Source organism: Diachasmimorpha longicaudata, chromosome 6 (assembly GCF_034640455.1).
Source record: "Diachasmimorpha longicaudata isolate KC_UGA_2023 chromosome 6, iyDiaLong2, whole genome shotgun sequence".
Classification (NCBI taxonomy): domain Eukaryota; kingdom Metazoa; phylum Arthropoda; class Insecta; order Hymenoptera; family Braconidae; genus Diachasmimorpha; species Diachasmimorpha longicaudata.
Window position 1 is genome coordinate 470,352 of NC_087230.1, and position 19,615 is coordinate 489,966.

Sequence of the window (19,615 nt, forward strand, 5' to 3'; positions counted from 1 at the left end):
ATTTGGACGGGAATCCTTGGAGATTATTGATCAAAAAATTTTTTAAAATGTTCCTAATAATACAGTGAAGACAAAAGCCACAATTTGGAAATAATTCTCTGCATTTTGTGCAGACAAAAAATATACGCTGGAGAAGCCACGACTACGAGTGAACAACCATACTATATGACGTGAAATGCCACACATTTAATTGTTTGAAATTGGAATGAAAAAAATAATCCAGCCAAATACCCCTCGACCTTCAAAATTAATCGGATATTTCCCTCCAGTTTCCCTGCGTAGCACCGATCGGGATAAGATTCGCAGAAAAACCCTCGCGCTTCGCGCTCGGGTTTTTTAACCTGCGAACCTTATCCCTCTCGTTGCTACGCAACGAAACTCTCGGGAAATATCCGATAATTTTGAAGGTCTTGGGGTATTACTACTGATTATTTTTCCCACCCAAATTTCAGCCAATAGAATTGCACCATTTGTTGATATTTTATATAGCCTACCTCGAATATCAGCGATTATTTTTCCCATCCAAATCTTGGCCAATAGGATTGCACCATTCGACGTTATTTTATATAGTCAACACGGTATTTCAGCGGAAATTCTTGGAAATTTCACTGGAAATTTTGCATGTTGATATATATAAAAAAAAACAAATGTTGAAGTAACCCTCAATTGTATCTGACAAATTAAATGGCAATTCGTTGAAAATTATGTCTCATGGTGCAATTCTATCGGCCAAGATTTGGATGCAAAAAATAATCCCCCGAATACCACTCGAACTTCGAAATTATCTGATATTTCCCTCAAGGTTCCCTACAAACAAATAAGCTTGTCAAGTTTTCCAGAAAAATCACTCGCGCTTCGCGCTCGTGATTTTTAGACTGGAAAACTTGACACGTTCATTTGTTTGCAACGAACCTATCGGGAAATATCCGATAATTTCGGAGCTCTTGTGGTATTATATGCGATAATTTTTTGAATATTTTGGTAAACAAACGACACTTAACCAAATAAACCTCTTTTCATGTCATGGCACAATTCTCTTGGCCGAAATTTGGATAGGAAAAATAATCCCCTGAATACCACTCGAGCTTCAAAATTATCGAATATTTCCCGATAGATTCGTTGCAAACAAATGAAGGAGTCAAGTTTTTCAGGCTAAAAAATCACGAGTGCGAAGCACGAGTGATTTTTCCTGAAAAACTTGACGACTATAGCACTTGTGGTATTATATGTGATAATAGCACTTGTGGTATTATATGTGAGAATATATGAATAATTTGAAATTTTACTTTTTAGATAATAAAAATCACTGGAGGGATTATTAAAGCGGCCAATCCACAGTATCGGCGATCAACGGACACTGTGAGCGACAAAGAATTTCAATTTGCACGTAGGAGCACTTTCGACATCTTTGGCACATTTAACATTACGAATGGAGCTGACAATGGAAGGTCGAAGGTCATCTCATATAAAAAATTGAGATGGAGAACGTTTGTGCTGCTCGCGGGCCAGTCCAGATCACTGGATGGCTCAAAGAGGCATTCAGAAGCATTACCACGGTAAGTGGTTCGAGTTATGGATGTGGCATGTTTTGTACAAGGGTTCATCGCATGACCATTCACGTGGTAACATACATCCCGAGAGAAGATTTGATCGAGGGAATCAAAATGACCATTAAAGGTCGAGTTGATTGTCGTGGGGATGGTTTTGTTCTGAATATTAACAGCATGGATGACATCGCAGTCCTGACTGAGGATGTAGCCCTCAATGAAGATGAGTTGGATGATGCTGTCGAGGCACCTCCTCTCATTCTCAAACGAGGGGCAGCTGAATCTGCATCTGGAGAGGCGATGGACGTCGCGAATAAGGTACTTTTTTTTATTGATGGTTATGGTTATCCAAATTTAATTACTTTTAATTTTTCACTATTCTCCCTTCAATGCAAGAGAATATTGCAATATTTTCATCTAATGTTGGCTTAGTTTCAAGCAGAATTCAGTATAATATTTTCATTAGAACATTAATAAAAAAAATTTTCTATGGAAATATAAATGAAAATGCATTGAATCATTCACTAAACAGTTATTAAGAACAGATAATCTTTTTTGTTTCAGAAACTTAAAGCTGAATAGCTTTAATGACGTGCTATTTACTCTGCAAGTTCAATTGCAAAATTGAAAATTTTCTCTATAACAAGTTCTAAACTGTTATTTTTTCACACAAAAATTGAGTTCTATAACAAGTTTAACACTGTTATTTTTTTACGCAAAAATTGAATTCTATAACAAGTTTAATACTGTTATTTTTTTACACAAAAATGAAACATTGACAAGCTTGAGCTCTTTAAGAATCTGATTTTTTACTTTTAAAGACTGCCAACTTCATAGCAGTAAGGTTAATACTCATTTAGCTTTAAACACCAAAACAGATGGAATTATAATAATCTATTCATGAACATTAGTATTTATTCAGAATTTATTTCAATATATGGCCCTGTTTTTGAAGAAAAAGTATTACTAAACATTTGTATTTTTTATATATAACAGAGAAAACTGAAGACTAATTAATTTTATGATTAAAATAGATAAAGCTTGTGACGTGACATTTCCCAATGATCGGAATTGTCCGTCATCTTCGCCCTTCCTCCCTTTAGCCTCCTCGCCAAACACCAAAAAAAAAGAAAGAAAACGGACAAAGTGGGAACCTAGAAGGTTGTTGGGCGCCAGCTAAATTTTTGGGTCGAGTAATTAGCGACTCGAAGTCTAAATACACAAATGTTATCGCACGAAACGCAAAACAAGGCAGAAACTAGCCTAACTTAGCGAGGGGTGTAAGGGAGAGGTTACGGATGCCTGCGCTGCTCAGTATGCTAGGTGGTGGAGAGAGGGGTGGATTCGAGGAATAGGGCAAAATTAGTCTGAATAACTAGAAGAAATTGAATCCGAAGTCAAAATACGAATTTTATCGGTTTATTTGGTCAATGGCCATAGAACAACAACAAAAAAAAAAAAAGGAAGACTAGAGAATTTGATGGATTCCGCGAGTCGTGATGCTCGGGATTTTCCCCCGACGGGTCGGAGACTCCGTAAATTATTTATCCCCTAACCCGAATATATTATAAACCTCCCCTCGCGATCCCGCGAGCCCTCGGGAAGGGTTCGGGACTCCCCCCTCCAACCGGCTGAGGTTTATGGTGAGACAAGAGGAAAAGAAAATTTAACATAATAAGAATCCCTAATGCAGGTTGAGAACCACCGTGAGTTCTCACTAGGCCTGGAAGGGGCCGAAGACAGGAGAGAGAGAGAGAGAGCGGGGCACGAGGTGCGACAGAGACAACGCTGCGCTCAACGTGCACGGCGCACGTGAGGATGTTTCACGTCTTTTGATTGTTCCACCCCGGCAATGCCCCATTCGATTGGATTCAGATAAATTCCACCGACAAGGGGGATAATTGACGTATCACCTCCCAAAATGGGGAATTTTTCCACCGCGGACTGGGATTAATACATTCTCGTTCCCGTACCACGGGAATCCATCCGACAACGCTAAGCCGGAGTTCTCGCCCAACGTTGAGCGGGACGTACGGGGAGGGGGAATACCCGGCCCCGATGATACGCGTGTGTCACAAAAGAAAACAAAGAGCTCCCGTTCCACAGGGTTTTCCGCTGATTTTTCCCCGGGATTCTAATTAATATTTCCGACTAACCGACACTAACTCCCAGGGGAACGATCCCCTGAGGATAAAATTAACAACTACCGTTAAGGGCCACCTGAACGGGGAAAGACACCGTTCGATCCGTGGATCGATCGGGATATTCGATTTTTCATAAGTTAAACCCGCGGTCCTCCAGCCCACAGGGTGACTGGGAAAAAAAATGAAACTCGATCTCTCACCTTTGCGCGGATTTTACTGGCGGGTTGCGATCCTCCCATGGTATCCCTGGTGTTTTCTCGGGGTGCGGCGAGAGTGGACCTCCTCTCGGTCTCGTGTCCTGGCGGGAAGTGGCCGAGGAACGGTGGAACTCGGTCTCGCCAGAACAGTAGTGGTAGTTCTGGCGGATGTACTGCGGCGGCGCCGGTGTCGCTCCGCGCGCCAAAACCTCCCCATTCAAATTTGAATGGGGGAACCACAACTCCCCGATACTCATCTCTCATACGATTATCGCGGCTAGTCTTCCCGGGTGGCTCCCCTGGGATCCGCGGATATTCAAATTGTCCTAATATTTTATTTTAAGGTGGCGATTCAGTGGGGTGTTGGCCGTGGCACCCCCTACTGACCTTCCATACTTAACCCAACCTTAATCTACCTCGCTGATCCCTCCCTCTGGGGTGCTGGCACTCGCAACCAGGCTGTTCATCCCGAGAAGATATCGCGAACGGGTTCCCCCTCCGCCCACGTCGGATGGTAATTTTGACTACCCCTCTTCGCGACGTGAGCGCAGGACCGACACGATTCCATCTAATATTTCCGAATACCCCTAATTTTTCCCTAACCCTGAATTTATCCATGCTTCTCTACGTGTGTTTGACCTCCGGCCGATCCGGGAAATTCGCGAGATTGCTGGTCTCGTGATCAATTTTCGCGTCTCTCTCTCGCTCGTGTTTTCCCTCCATCGATATACGTCACAAGCTCTCCGGAATCACAGATAAGTGACAAAAAGGATGTATTCATGTTAATGTTTGTTCATAGTTCTTAACATATGTTGTAATGTCAATTATAATTGTTGGAACATTATTTTTGTTTTCATTTCAAAATCCGTCCCACTCCTGTAAATGTTTATTGAACGCAAGTGGCATAGGTTTGGAGTTAATGGTTTCATTAATAAAAATTTAAAACGCGATTTTTTTGCAGACATTCAGTTTGAACCTTCCCTACGGTTGTAAGTCGCAGGTATACACCTTGGTGCGGCAACAATGTCTCCTGCACTACTACTCACGAAAAGTAATTCGCAAGCAGCAATGTTCTTGGTTATGTGAAGGGAATAAATAATCTCAATCGTATAATTTGATGTTCACAAATAATTAGAAAATCTTTAATTATTAGATTAGATTATTATGAGACTAAGAACGCCCTCTTCCTGACTTGACTGATTGCTGTCGCTATTATAGCTAAATCTCGAATTTGCGGAAATGTTCTCGATTCTGTATACCGTATGCTGCCTCGCACTGTATAGTATATGCAATCTTAGAGCAATCGAAATATATTAAGATTTTCCCAATTGTCTTTTTCCATGAGTTTTAATTTTAACTTCGAAGATAGAATAAGAGCATTCATTTTCTAGAGTTTTCAATTCATATGATATGGAAAAGATGGCGCGTGCGTAGCACGCGCGGACGATCTCGTACTATAAAAACTCGTTGCACTCCGGGAGTGCAGGCAGAAGTGAAAACTTGAACTTATGGCGGGTTTGGCACTTTTACGATCGTCGATTCACGTCCCTAGTGAAATTCTCTACTAAATTGAGTATATTTTTGTTTTTTCAGGTTTTCCTACTTTTCCGGCTTTCTCATAATTTTTAACGATTTTCCGACCGTCGATTTAAGTCCCTAGTGAAATTCTCGACTAAAGTGAGGATATTTTCGATTTTTCGGGTTTTCCTACTTTTCCGGTTTTCCCATAATTTTTAGCGATTTTCCGACTTTTGTATCAACACTTTAGATTTGTTTTTTTTAACACAATATCATAGAAGCAACACCATTCAAATGGAATATTTAAATAAATAAAGTTTGCGTTTAATATACATTTATAAAATAAATATAAAAAAAACTCTCAATCTCGTCTGACGCGAGTTCACGAGAAAATGCTCACCCACAAAAGTGCCCAACGCGCCATAAGAAGTTTTCACTTAAAAAATTGAAATCCAAGATGGCGGCCGCTATAAAATGGCGGATAACGTAGGTTTTATCAATCCCATCAATATGGGTATCAAATGAAAGTGCTCAACCAGTAGAATACAATGTACTATATAAAATTAAAATCCGAGATGGCGGCCTCTACAAAATGGCGGATAAGTTAGGTTTTATCAATCCCATCAACATGGGTATCACATGAAAGGTCTCAACAAGTAGAATACAATTTACTATGCAAAATTGAAATGTAAGATGACCGCCGCTACCAAATGGCTGGTAACAATTTTTTATCAATCCCACCAATATGGGTATCAAATAAAAGGGTTTGACAAAAAGAATACAGTGCACTATACAGCCTCAATATTTAAGATGGGCGCAGCCACTAAATGGCGTATAATAAAAACAAAACTAGAAAATAAAAATAGGTAAAAAAACTTTTTAAGTTAAACGGTTTTATGTTAAACATATATTGCAATGTTTAAGATAAATGTACTAAAAACCAAAAAATAATAAAATAGATACAGTTGTGGGAATTATAAACATATGCATAGACTAGACTAAAATAAAACCGTGGGGCACGTCAATAATCTACAAATTATCGACTTAATGTGCGATAGAAGAATCGTTTAATTCGTAAATCATTTGACAATTTAGTTCAGTTCCAAATCTCATCTCCTAGAAGAAACACCTCATCGGAGGTACCCTTGTGTATTGTCTCTCTATAACAAATATCATTAAAAATAAATAAATTTCATAAACGTGAGTAATAATTCCAAGTGTGCATCAATCTAAGTCACCTCCTCCTCAAGTCTCCTCATCGAATTTCCCCTTTTTTTCATTAATAAACAACTACACAAAGATAATTTCGCCTTGTAGTAAAAATTGCAAATACTGTTCTGAATAAGTCGGATTTCTGGAATTTACGACTCCAGAAAGTTCAAAATAAAACACAGTATCGTCGCAATTTTATTCAGAGATACTCCCAAGACATACTCAATCAACCGATCAGCTTAGTCGGGTGATAACTTTCTGAGACATTCTACGTCATACTATTCAACGAAGACAATGATTGAAAAAAAAATCGAATGAAAGTTGTAGAGTTCGAAGGGCGCACCTAGTGCACCATGTAATTTGTTCAAATGAAGTTGAGTTTTCAAATGGTGAAGGTGAACTGTCTTTTTTCAACTGCCACGTGATTTTTTCATTCCCATGACAGTTCTGGGGGTACTCAAGGCCTCTGTGACTATACAACAGTTGATTAGTTTCCCATCCTTATTTGAGGAGACAAACATGAAATATCCAAAATGTGGTCACGGGCCTGTGTGAAGGGGGGGGGAGTGTATGTGTTCGGAACTCCGATTAGAGATGGCATTACGTAAATTCCTGAACACGTTTCTCGAAAGGCTGTACGAAATTTATGAGGCCAACTCGACTTTCCTCTTGAAGTCAATCGTATCAGCATTGAACATCTGTGATGAGTACTTGTTTGCATATGGGAGATTGTAGTTATCAACATGAGCAGATTGATTTTATTATTTTTGCAGTTCAGCTATTGAAAAATATTTGATATTTTTTCCCAACAAATAGCTTGCTTAACCTATGTCCTGTACTTTATGATAAAAGTCGACGGGCCGGAATTCAATTGAGTACTGGTCATGACATCGGACTTTCTACAAATGCTGGTTTTAAAAGGAAAGATAGGGAGGGGTTCTTCAATAATTTTGAAAAATTAAATTGACATGACGTCATCCAATGTAATAATATATATATATATATTGAGTTTACTCTCTATTCCTGGAGATCCTGTGTTGCACACCGTTATTTCCCGCATTCATATTTCAACCAATTCAACGTTACTTTGGTCGCCGATACGAAGTTCAATTGATCATTGTTGATAATTCAATTTCATTTCATTCATTCATTGATCATTTTTCAGGTTGTCTATACATCTAAAAAATAGCAATCTTCCCAGACTAAGTAATTCACCATCGAATTCCTCATCGAATCCAACAGACAGAATTTCATTGCGTCAAATACGAAGTTTTATGATAGAAGAAGTCGCTTTCGAATTTTGAACTGCATACTTTCCCTCGTGATGTACGTAAAACATGAGTCCTTTATTTGTTTACGGGGAAACTATTGGACATTACTCAATGATTTCCGAGCTCAGGGAGTATTAGTTTCCGACATTTAACCGGCAGTTTAATTACTTTCAATGAGGAACGAATAGAAGTCGCTTCTCTGACTAACCGGCTAATTCTTGAATTAAGCATGTCGTTAAATAACTGATTTCAAGTTGTGTGTTCTGCTTGTACTCGGGAGATCTACCATGGGGTAGTTGACTGAAGGTGGATCTACCTTGGCACAGTTGACACACATGTGAATGATGGATGGTACTTGACTGCGCCCATCAATGGGCCAGTATAGCTGCCTCAGTAGATGGAGAGTTGTCTGGATGCCTGGGTGAAGATTGGCCAAATGAGCTTTCTTGATGAGGAGGCGAGTCACGTAATGTCCCTTTTGGTAGCAATCTGGGATATTTGCCATCTAGGGGAAAATTACGAGCTTTTCTTAGCCGACCACCAACTCGAATGAGTCCATTGTCATCGAGTTTCAAACTGAGGTTTTTTAAGCGATTTTTTCAAGAAAGAGGTTTCCCTTGTCGAATGAGTGACAGTTCTGTGGAGAAGACTTCTTCTTGTACTAGTTGGAGAAGTTTAGTTTCGAATACTTCAAGTTCTGAGAGAGTGAGATATTTGTGGGAGGGTCTCTTGCGCCACCTTAAGCACCATCCAGTGATTCGTTTGAGCCTTTCAAATGAGGAATACCGACGTAGAAAGAGATTGCTGGCGTGTTTAGTGACATGAAGACAAGTAATTTTTCGAAGTTCGGGTGATTCTGTAGGCTTGTCTGTCAGAAGATGAGGCCAATACTCTTCAGGATCATGGAGCCAGCAGGGTCCATGCAGCCAGAGATGATTCTTCAACAAGTCAGAGGCAATTTCACCCCTGGATACTGCATCTACGGGATTGTCATGTGTGCGTACATGTCTCCACTCTATGTTCTTGGTGAGATCTTGAATTCGAGACATCCTATTAGCCACGAATCGTTGAAGGAGGTGAGGAGATGTTCTGACCCAGTGGAGAGCGACAGTAGTCTCATCAAAAAACTTCTCGTTGTGATGTGAGGTCTGTTGCTTTTTTCACTGTGTCACACAGTTTAGAGAGAAGTTTCATTGCACAGAGTTCCAAGCAAGGGATGGTGTAACTGCCCTTGAGAGGAATGATCCGAGATTTGGCACTGTAGAGGTTGATCTGACGTTTTTTGTTGTCATCGATGGACTTGAGATAAATGCAGGCTCCGTAGGCACTCTGGCTGGCATCACAAAAACCGTGCACTTCTAAATGTTTAATATTCGATGTACCTTGTCGTTTAAACTGCATTTTGTTGTGGTGCAAACTCATTTCATTTAGTATGAATTTCTGTCGGTGTAGAGTCATCCCAATTCAATTTGAGTCTCCAAAGTTCTTATTGTATGGTTTTGGCCTCCTTATGGTAATAACGTCCCGAGTGGCGATGGGGGTGACAGTATATACAATACTGTTATATCCAGCGAAGAATAAAGACGACACAGGTTGACAAATATTTGGGGCGGTTTATTAGTTACAAAGAGTATTACGATGTGACACGTCAGAGCTCCGAAGAGAGACACACAAGACTCATGTTATATCCAAAAGACAGTCGTGATTCTGACGAAGTTCAGATCATAGACAAATGAATGAGTCTTCGAAGGGGGACACGTAACACTACTCCCCTCCGCAAAAAGATTGCCGCCCCGGCAATCACACCAGGGACTATTTGAGGTATTACAACTCTAGGATTTGTTGCTTTAATTTATGACAAACTGAAAAATTTAAGCGTTGCGAGATCCCACATAGGGAGGGTCCCAGTCTGTTCTTTAGCTAAAACCTCCCAGAAATCAACGCTAAAGAACAGCCGATTAATATTTGTTTGATTCTATACAATCATAATTTATCGAAAGTGGTTGTTACAATTTTCAATGGGTTATGTTGAGCAAGAGGAATAAAGTGTTCGTAGTTGACTTATTCATTAAGGGTGTGAATGTCAGTATTTGACTCGAACTTTCATTGTTCATTTTCTGAAACAGCAGAATGGTTCACTTGAAAATTTCCCTTATGGGTACAGTATCTGAAAACAACTCAACACAGAGATTTCCTCAAATTAGAAAAGAAAAGAAAAACATTTAAATGAGGATGTCATTCAATGAAAATAACAAGCAACTACTTTTTCAAATTACTTGTCTGCAGACAACTACTAGCAACTAGTTTAAAAGCAACTACCGAAAATTCAAACTTCACAAGATTGCAGTTTTTCGAAAGCTTTCGAAATTATTACATGCATTATGCAAAAATAAGCGTATATAATTCATTTTGACACATACACACATTCATTCATCCTGAAATAACTCAAAGGTGATAGAGTAAAGTGAAACAGGTAAAAATAAATAATCAGGCCAGTCTGCTTCAACAGACACAAGTAATCAGGCCTGTCTGCTACAACAGACATAAGTGATGGGGCCCGTCTGCTACAACAGATATAAGTAATCAGGCCCGTCTGCTACAACAGACATAAGTGATGGGGCTAATGAAGGATAATAATCATGCTAGATCATCATGTTCCATTGGCCACAGACGGTTGACATGTACTATTTTGAATTTACCTTTAGGGAATTTCTGAATTTGATACACAACATCATTTAGTTTGGATCGGATCACATATGTTTTCTCCCAACTTCTTTGAATTTTTGGACATTGACCTTTGACTCTCTTGGAGGCAAAGAGCCAAACTCTCTGACCAGGTGTAAAGTAAATCCTGTGAGCTTTTAAATCAAATTTAGATTTCATTTTGTAGCTTTTGATTTTCCAATTTTCTCTGACTTGATTATGGGTTGTGATATCCAAAACCCATTATCAATAACTTCTCCCGCATTCCCCATAGATACTAACCGCCAGGAAATACATTCCTCAAATAATAAACACCACGTCAACCAAAAATCGGTTTCGCCATTTCGGCAAGTGCATTCACCGCAACAAAAAGTATGACACATACCAGAGCATTGAACTCCACCGCGGAAATCATGCACTGTCAAAACTGCTGACTGCCAAAACCGCTGACTTGACAGGTCGATCCCCTCTAAGAATTGGTAGTGGGAAAACCACGCCATAATTTCCACCAATTAGAAATCAATTCGTGTAACCACCACGAACCGATCCGCTCCCCAAAATCAAAAATCGAAATCAATCTAGAAGCAACCGTTGGAGCGATAATTTGACTTGGTGGAAATCACTTTCCGGAATCAATCTGTTTCTTTCGGGCCTCCCATATTATAATTCGCGATAGAGTCGATATAGTGCGTGGTAGTCTATTTAATCATAATAAATAGATAAACGGTCGGAAGTATTCAGGGATACTGCATCCTTCAATCGAAAGTAGGAGTGTTTCTTACATTTTAAGAGGACTAATTAATCAGTTTCCGTGGTTGTGGACATTCTCAAAAACTTATCCAAAAACATTGTGCATTAATTATAAGCGAGTGGGTGAACGCGGCATGAATAAGAAGTATTCATGATAGGATCAGAGGCCATTCTGATTCTGGTGAAGAAAGACGATTGTGTCACCGAAGGATCCACACATCCCCAATACATAAGGGATAGTATACATTTACACACTTGAACTGTGAGTCTAATAAAAATAATTATATTCTTCGCCAATTCCAAATTAATTGGCTAATCAACTCTCTAAGAACCTATTCGGGGATAAATATTTTACCGTTATTACTTTCTTGACAAATAAAATTTACATAAAATTCTAGATAAGAATTAATTGTTGTTAATTGTAATTCAAAAAGGTTCGTAATAGAGAATATCATTCTTGAGAATAAAATTTACTCGGAATCATTTGATTATTCCTGATTCCTTTATTCCCCTTTCCCTTTTCATTTAGATTAACAACATAATTAAGGTAAGAGCGAAAAAACTAAACCTAGCGTCGTCCAAACAAAATCTCAAATATAAAAATACTCAGCTTCATTCCATATTTTCAATTTAGCTATTTCATATTTTTATATCAAAATTTCTAGTTCTTGTTTTCCGCAAATAACTCAATTACATAACAGTTGTCCTCCGACGCTGACAACGTCTCCGGACATAACAGGGTGTTCACTAATTGTTCTTGCAACTGATCTATGTAATCAGGTAAATTTCCGAGATTGTTAGAGTTATTGAATGATGGGTTACCATGAAGCAAATCTAGAGGAAGTCGCAATTCTCTACCGAATATTAACTTTGCTGGAGTGAATTGGGTGGTTTGATGCTTGGAGGAACGATATGCGAGAAGGAATAATGGAAGCCACTTGTCCCATGAATTCTGATTGTTATTGATAAATTTAGCGAGGTAGTTAAGGATAGTTCTGTTTAAACGCTCAACCATACCATTGGATTGTGGATGCGATGGGGTCTTACGCGTTTTATGAATACCTAATAGCTTCATAAGTGAGGTGAAAATTCTGGATTCAAAATCTCTTCCTTGATCGGAGTGGATTTCTAGAGGTATTCCAAAACGTGAAACGACATGGACTACCAAAGCTTCAGCGATAGTAGCTGCCCGATGATTTGGAAGTGGGATTGCTTCAGGCCAACGAGAAAAATAGTCAGTGACTACAAGGATGAACCGATTGTTACTAATTGTTCTTGATAAAGGACCTAAAATGTCAACTGCTATTCTCTCAAAAGGAAAGCCGACATTACAAAGCTGTAATTCCCCTCTGGCTCGTTGTGCTGGGCCATCTCGACTGAAACAAACAGAACATTTGCGGCACCAATTCTCAACATCAATTTTACAAGAAGTCCAATAGAAACGTTTCCGAATATTATCTAGCATTTTGTTGACTTTGAAATGGCCACCGAGGGGAGACGAGTGTGCGGTCTTGAGTATTTCTTTTCTCGAAGAATTAGGAACAATAATTTGAAGAGTAATTTTGGATTTGTCGTTGGATTCCCATCGACGGTAGAGAGTATCACCTATCAATTCGAGAGAATCCCAATATAGGAAGTAAAGCTTGACATCTGAGCCAAGGTGAGAGATTTCATGCCAATCAGGACGTTGATTCCGTTTTGTTGAATCGATCAACATACGGAGGATTGGATCTTGAGCCTGCAGAGTGGACCAATTGCCGTCATCAGTAGTGATGCAAGTTGTTCGAAAAACGTGTTTCTTTCTTCCTCGTTTCTTGTATTGAGTTTTTCCCATTTTTTACAAGAGCAAGGACGTCTCGACAAACCATCAGCATTTCCATGAAAATGGCCTGGTCTGTGAGTAATTTCAAAATCGTAAGTGAATTGAATTTCGATCCATCGAGCGATTTCGTTCTAGATACTGATGCATCATTATTCGCCATTGGGAATTGGGATCGATCGAATAGGTGGAGGGGTTAGACCGGATTTTAATTGATCAAAACTAGCTTGAGATTCAGGGGTCCATTTGAAGGGAATTCGATCTTCAGTTAGAGTATGTAAGGGCTTAGCAATGGCAGCAAAACCTTTCACGTATTTTCTGTAGTAGGAGCATAAACCAAGGAAACTTCTGAGTTGACGTTTAGTTTTAGGAATTGGCCAATCTATAATAGATGAAATTTTGTCCAGAGAGCATTTGATTCCATTTCTTGAAATTATGTGACCCAAATAAAGCACTTCATGTTTGAAAAATTTACATTCTTTGGTGTTCACTTTTAAGTTAGCTTCAGTTAATCGAGAGAATACTAATTTGAGATTGTGTAAATGTTCGTCAAAATTATGACCGAAAACAATGATGTCATCTAGAAATTCGCGACAAATTTTCCCATTCAAGCCTCGTAAAACCTCATTCATTATTCTAACGAAGGTTGCAGGGGCGTTGCAAAGACCAAAAAGCAGAATTTTGAATTGCCATAATTCATCGCCTATTGCAAAAGCAGTTTTCTCTTTATCTTTAGGATCCAGTTCGACTTGCCAATATCCGTTTTTTAAGTCGATTGTTGAGAACCAAGAAGATTCAGAGGCAGCATCAAAAATTTCTTCGTCGCGAGGTAAAGGCATGGAATCTTTTTTGGTGATGTTGTTAAGTTCGCGATAATCGACACAAAAACGCGGGGTGTTTTTATCATCTTTTTTCTTAACTAGGACAACAGGAGAAGCCCAAGGACTGTAGCTAGGTTCAATAACCTGTTGTTCTTTCATTTCCTCAAGGAGATAAAAAACTTTGTCGCGGTAATGGAATGGGACTCTGCGAGGATTTTGTTTGATTGGATTCGAGTTCCCAGTGTCGATTACGTGTTTAGCTCCTGAATATCTCCCTAAGTTAATAGAACTGGAGGAAAAGCGCTCTTGATAAGTTCGAAGAAAGCTTTTGAATACTCTCTGTTCTTTCGGATTTAATAACTCACATGAATTTTCAAATAGTTGAAGCAAAAATTCAGGAATATTTGGGGAAAATCCAGAGATTCCTTTCGAAATCGTTCGTTTGATAAAAACCGTTTTTTTAGGGTTATCAATGTCAAATTTTCTCTTAACAATCGACTGGAAGTCTTGTAAGAGGCCAGATTTGTAGAGAATATCTAAGCCAAGAATACAATCTTCTTTTATAATTGCGAATACCGCGTCATGAACAATAGAAAAATTTCCGATGTAAATTTCAATTTCTTTGATAGCTTGATAAGGGAAATGTTCGCCAGAAACAGTGATAATACTGATCCTTCTGGTAGAGTTTTTTAGACCAGTCAGATTGTTGTTCAAAAGTTTAGGGTTAATTAATGTAATGTCACTAGCTGTGTCAATTGTCATAAAGCAAGAATGATCATTAATTTTTCCTTTCAATTCCAAAGCAAGAATTGGATCTTGAGTTTCATTTTTCACCTGAAAACATCTAGAAATATTGAAATTTGTTCGAGTTAATTCGTCAATGAAGCAAATTTTGTCTTGCTTGATTGAGTCTAAATTATTGATGTGAGGAAAAGGATTAGCGTTAGCATGTGTAGCATCATTACAATTCAACAGAGCAACAGCAACAGCAACAGCAACAGAGTGAGAAGGGAAATAATTTAGAATGTTATCTGTTGGATTCCTCGGAGGAGGTTATGGTGGCATTTGGTTCCCTGGAGGGTACTGGGATTGACCAGGGGTAAACTGGGAAGGACCAGGAGGAATCGGCGCTTCCGTTCCATGTTGAAGAGTCATGTCTAGGACTGCTGGAACTGATTGTGACCTGTTTGGTTCCCTCGAAGTACCCGGTTGCAGAGCCGACGAAAACATTGTAGGGCATTGAAGTATCACTGCAGGTTGAACTACATTTGAAAGTTGACTTGCATTAATTCTTGGAACGTTTGGATGAGGGAGTTCCCCAGAAAGATGTTGTTCAGGATTGACAGGAACACTTTGATTGTTATCGGCTGTAAAATTTCCTGGGATCTCTAGAGTAGGGTTCTGGTGGACATCGAGAACGATAAGAATTGCCTGATTTCCTGGTATACAGTTTTGAAGGGTTCCATGGATATTATGAGTAGGTGAATTGCCTGGAAGATTTCTAAATGAATTAAAAATGTCATTGCGACAAGTTCGGCGTTCTTCCTCTCTCTCTTGTCGAATAACTTCTCTGATACTATTTACAGCGTCCCGTAATTGATTTTGGAATTCATTGCGAAGTTGATTGCCCAAATCTTCAATTACTCGGGAAGTCGGATTATGGTGGAGTATTTCGTCATCCAGTGGTGAATGAGGGCGATAGGGGGGAGCCAATGGAGCATGACGCTCTTCCAAAGTGGCTCGTCTTCGCCTTCCTCTCCCCGACATAATTATTCAAATAAAGTGACTCACCAATAAAGGTAAAAAAAACTAATTTTCCACAGCTTGACGTCAAATTTAATAATTCCAAAGATTAGTTAACAGGAATCCAAAAGTAGGAAGTCGAGTTAACAGAGCCGGAAGGATAGAGAGATTTTCTAGGCTCGCAGGTTTTGATTAATCCCACTTCTGACACCAATGTTATATCCAGCGAAGAATAAAGACGACACGAGTTGACAAATATTTGGGGCGGTTTATTAGTTACAAAGAGTATTACGATGTGACACGTCCGAGCTCCGAAGAGAGACACACAAGACTCATGTTATATCCAAAAGACAGTCGTGATTCTGACGAAGTTCAGATCATAGACAAATGAATGAGTCTTCGAAGGGGGACACGTAACAATACTATCATTTTGCGAATCCCAATGGATTCCTCGGGTTTTGAGGGTAGGACCATCCCCATCGAGTAATTGAAGATTGACGGTTGGCGCTGGTAGACCTTCCAGAATGTCTGGGGTGTTGGAGGCGCACTGTCGTCGGTTGAAGCCACCTTCTTTGAGCAGGTTCATGATGTCATCTCTGAGATGCAGGGCTTCTTCAAGTGTTGCGGCCCAGTGAGAAGATCTACATAGAGATCTCGTTTTAGTCGTTCAGCTGCTACTGGGTACCTTTCGTGTTCATCATTAACCAACTGGTATAGACATCTGACTGCTAAGAATGGAGCAGAGGAGAGTCCAACCGTCACTGTCTGCAACTCGTATCCGTTGATCTTGTCTTTCTCTCGCCAAAGAATACATTGATATTTTGTATCTTCAGGTCTCACAAGAACCTGGCGATACATATTCTCGATGTCACCAGTGAGTATGTAATTGTGGAGCCTGAATCGTAGCACTAGAGATAGAATATCATCCTGGATAATTGGACCAACGATCAGGGCATCACTGGGAGATAGACCAGTACCGGAGCGAGTTAATCCGTCTAAGACACCTCTAGCCTTGGTGCTGAGGCTGGTCTCCTCGATGAAAACACGGTGGGGAAGGTAAAAGCCATCTTCTTCCTCTGCTTTAACCTTCTTTATGTGGCCAAGGTCAATGTACTTGTTGATGACCTTGGTGTACTCTTCTGCTAGCTTCGGGTTCTATTGGAATTTTCGCTCTAGTGAGAGAAGGCGACGTTTCGCCTGGAGGAATGAGGTACCAAGTTGAGTCTTTTTTTCGTTGAAGGGAAGTGCCACTACATATCGACCTTCGGAATTGCGTGACACGTGCTGCTTGAAATGAAGCTGGCAGGCTGCTTCGTCTTCTGATTGCCGGCTCTCCCTGAGCCCAATGTCCTCAATTTCCCAAAATCTTTTGAACTCATCAATCATTTCGGTGAAATGACATTTGGCTTGATCGTGGATCCTGCGTGGATCGTGGTCGTCACTCATACTGGCGCCGACAATCCAGCCGAATAGTGTTTTTTGAAGATGATATGCTGAGATGCTATGCTGAGAACAGAGATTGAGGTACTGGAAGCCAACAAGACCTGGATTGAAGCAGGCTTGTGGAAGTTCAGGTCTGCGAGGGGCTGATTCTTGGGAATATCTAGTGCATCTCTATCAATTTGCTCATTGGCTATGAGAGATGAGATTCTTGGGACGATTAAGAAACTCAATACTTTTTTGAACTTGTTTAAACTAGCGGTGATGGTAGTGTTGGTTCTGTGGCTTACGATTGTTGAGAGTTGATCCAGCGCTCCCATGGGGATGGAGCATTTTACCTTGGTGATGCCAAATTCAGCAGCCAATTCCTGAGTGATGAAGTTTCTTGGGGATCCAGTGTCGATGAGGGCACGACATGGTACTGGTTGACGGTTCTTGTTGAGAATATTGATGATTGCTGTGGGCAGGATGTCTTGTCCTGGCGAGTCCAACGGCAATGAGATGGCTGATGACGTTGGGCTGCTTGGAGTATTTAGTCATGTACTGGTAGTGCTTGGTGTTGGCGGAGATTCCGTGATGTAGTGGAGTAGTCAGTGGTGTTTGGCTTGGCTCGGGATCGTTACATGTCTTGTAAAAATACCTCGACTTACATTGTTTGCCTCCGTGTCCTTTGGCAAAGCAGTTGAGACAACGGCCTTCATTGAAAATGACGTTCTTACGCTTTTCGATGTCCATCTCCATAAATTTAGCACATTCAAAAATTCTGTGCTCTTCAGTACAGATTGGACATATTTAGATGATGTTGGAGAAGAAAGTTTGTTCTTTGGGGTTTGAGTGACTAAATGAAGAATTACCTTGATGTTTGAATTGTGAGCTCTTTTGTGTGGGGTTTCTGTTCAGTGGATCACTCTTCTGTTTGTTATTTTTTGAAGATTCGGCATGTCATTGCCTTCGATATGTGTTTCCAATTGGAACACGAGGTCATCATCCAGCTGATTGAGGATAATGGTGCTGATCAAGCCATTTAGTTGCTCTTCTGGGCTGCCGAAGGCATTGATCAATCGTAATTGCTGGCGCACAAAATTCACCAGGTCTGTGAGGGATTTGTTGCTCTCCCTGTTTTTCTTTCCTACGTTGAGAAGTAGCGTGCAATGGTGTCGGAGAGCTTGCCTGGGGACGTTGTATTTCTTGTCCAGGAGATCCCAGGCTACTGCGTAGTTGATCACAGTGATCTCCAATGCTTCGGTCACTTGGCGAGCTTCGCCAATCACTAGCGATTGAAGATACTAACGTCGGATAACCTTTCCAACGCTACTTGGGAGACGAGCATTGAATTGGTCTCGGAATGGTCGATATTTTGTGTCAAAACCGCCATCAACTTTGTCGAGAGTTATTTCAGGTAATTTCATGTCAAATTGCGGAGGATAGCCAGCTCGAACAGCTGGTGTCTGTTGAGGGTGTGTGTTGATGAGAGGAGCTGATTCTTGGAGTTCATTAAATGTTCCAGCCATGCTACTGCATTGTGATAAGCATCTTCAATGGCCTCGGTTTCTTCTAGATTTACGGCTACGTGGTCCAGGTCTAGCTCGAGGAGGGTGTCGTTGCTTTGTGCCCATTCAGTGAACTTTTCTCGAATGGTTTTCAATTTTTCCTCTATGAGGTCCATCATTGCATCTTTGCCCTTTGCTTGGATCCAATTGTTGCACTTGGTGATTCTCGTCTTCAGAGCGGTGCGTTTGTTTTTTAATGTTTCCAGCGGAGCCATGGCTGTGATTGGATTTCCACGGTCGGGACTACGCGGCAACATTCACTATTTTGGGGCCCCTTCGGCGGGCGAGTGGAGGCGCGAGCGATTTTATTTTGTAACAATATGCAAAGTTCACACGCGTGTCACTGATGTTATTATGCACATTATCTGTTTACGAGTTGTCACACTGAGTCTATATACGAGTGGCTTTAAAACTATCCGGCTCGAAGGATCATGAGTAAAATTGCGAGAATACTGAGTTTGATTTTGAACTTTTTGGAGTCGTAAATTTCAGAAACCTGGCGTATGCAGAACAGTATTTGCAATTTCTTCTACACGCCGAAATTATCTTTGTGTTGTTGGTTTTAATAAATGGGGAGAAATTTGATGAGAGGAGACTTAAGGAGCAGGCGACTTTGATTATTGCATACTAGGAATTATTGCTCACGTTTTATGAAATCGATATTTATTTTCAAAAATATTTGGTAGAAAGGGATAATACACGAGGGTACCTCCGATGAGGTGTTTCTTCTGGGAGGTGAGGTGCGGAACTGTTCTAAATTTTCAAGTGATTCAGTCTCAAAAAATGACCTGTGATGGGAGGGACAATAGTTTAATTGGAGAATTCGGAAATGCAGGATCTAGGGAGAGAGGGAGAAATTAGGGCATTGGGCCTATTCCCCAATAAAAGGCATGTGGGCGA

General features: G+C 40.2%; 2 protein-coding genes across 4 annotated transcripts in view; one reads left to right on the top strand and one right to left on the bottom strand.

Moving 5' to 3' along the window:
- Positions 1 to 19,615, bottom strand: part of LOC135163508 (peptide transporter family 1-like) — a 120,390-nt gene that overhangs the window by 15,114 nt on the left and 85,661 nt on the right. The window lies entirely within an intron of this gene.
- On the top strand, positions 1,263 to 2,397 carry LOC135163511 (uncharacterized). Its single transcript, XM_064122988.1, has 2 exons — positions 1,263 to 1,865; positions 2,112 to 2,397. Exons 1-2 carry the CDS (start codon positions 1,479 to 1,481, stop codon positions 2,127 to 2,129), a joined length of 405 nt encoding a protein of 134 aa, XP_063979058.1. The 5' UTR covers positions 1,263 to 1,478; the 3' UTR covers positions 2,130 to 2,397.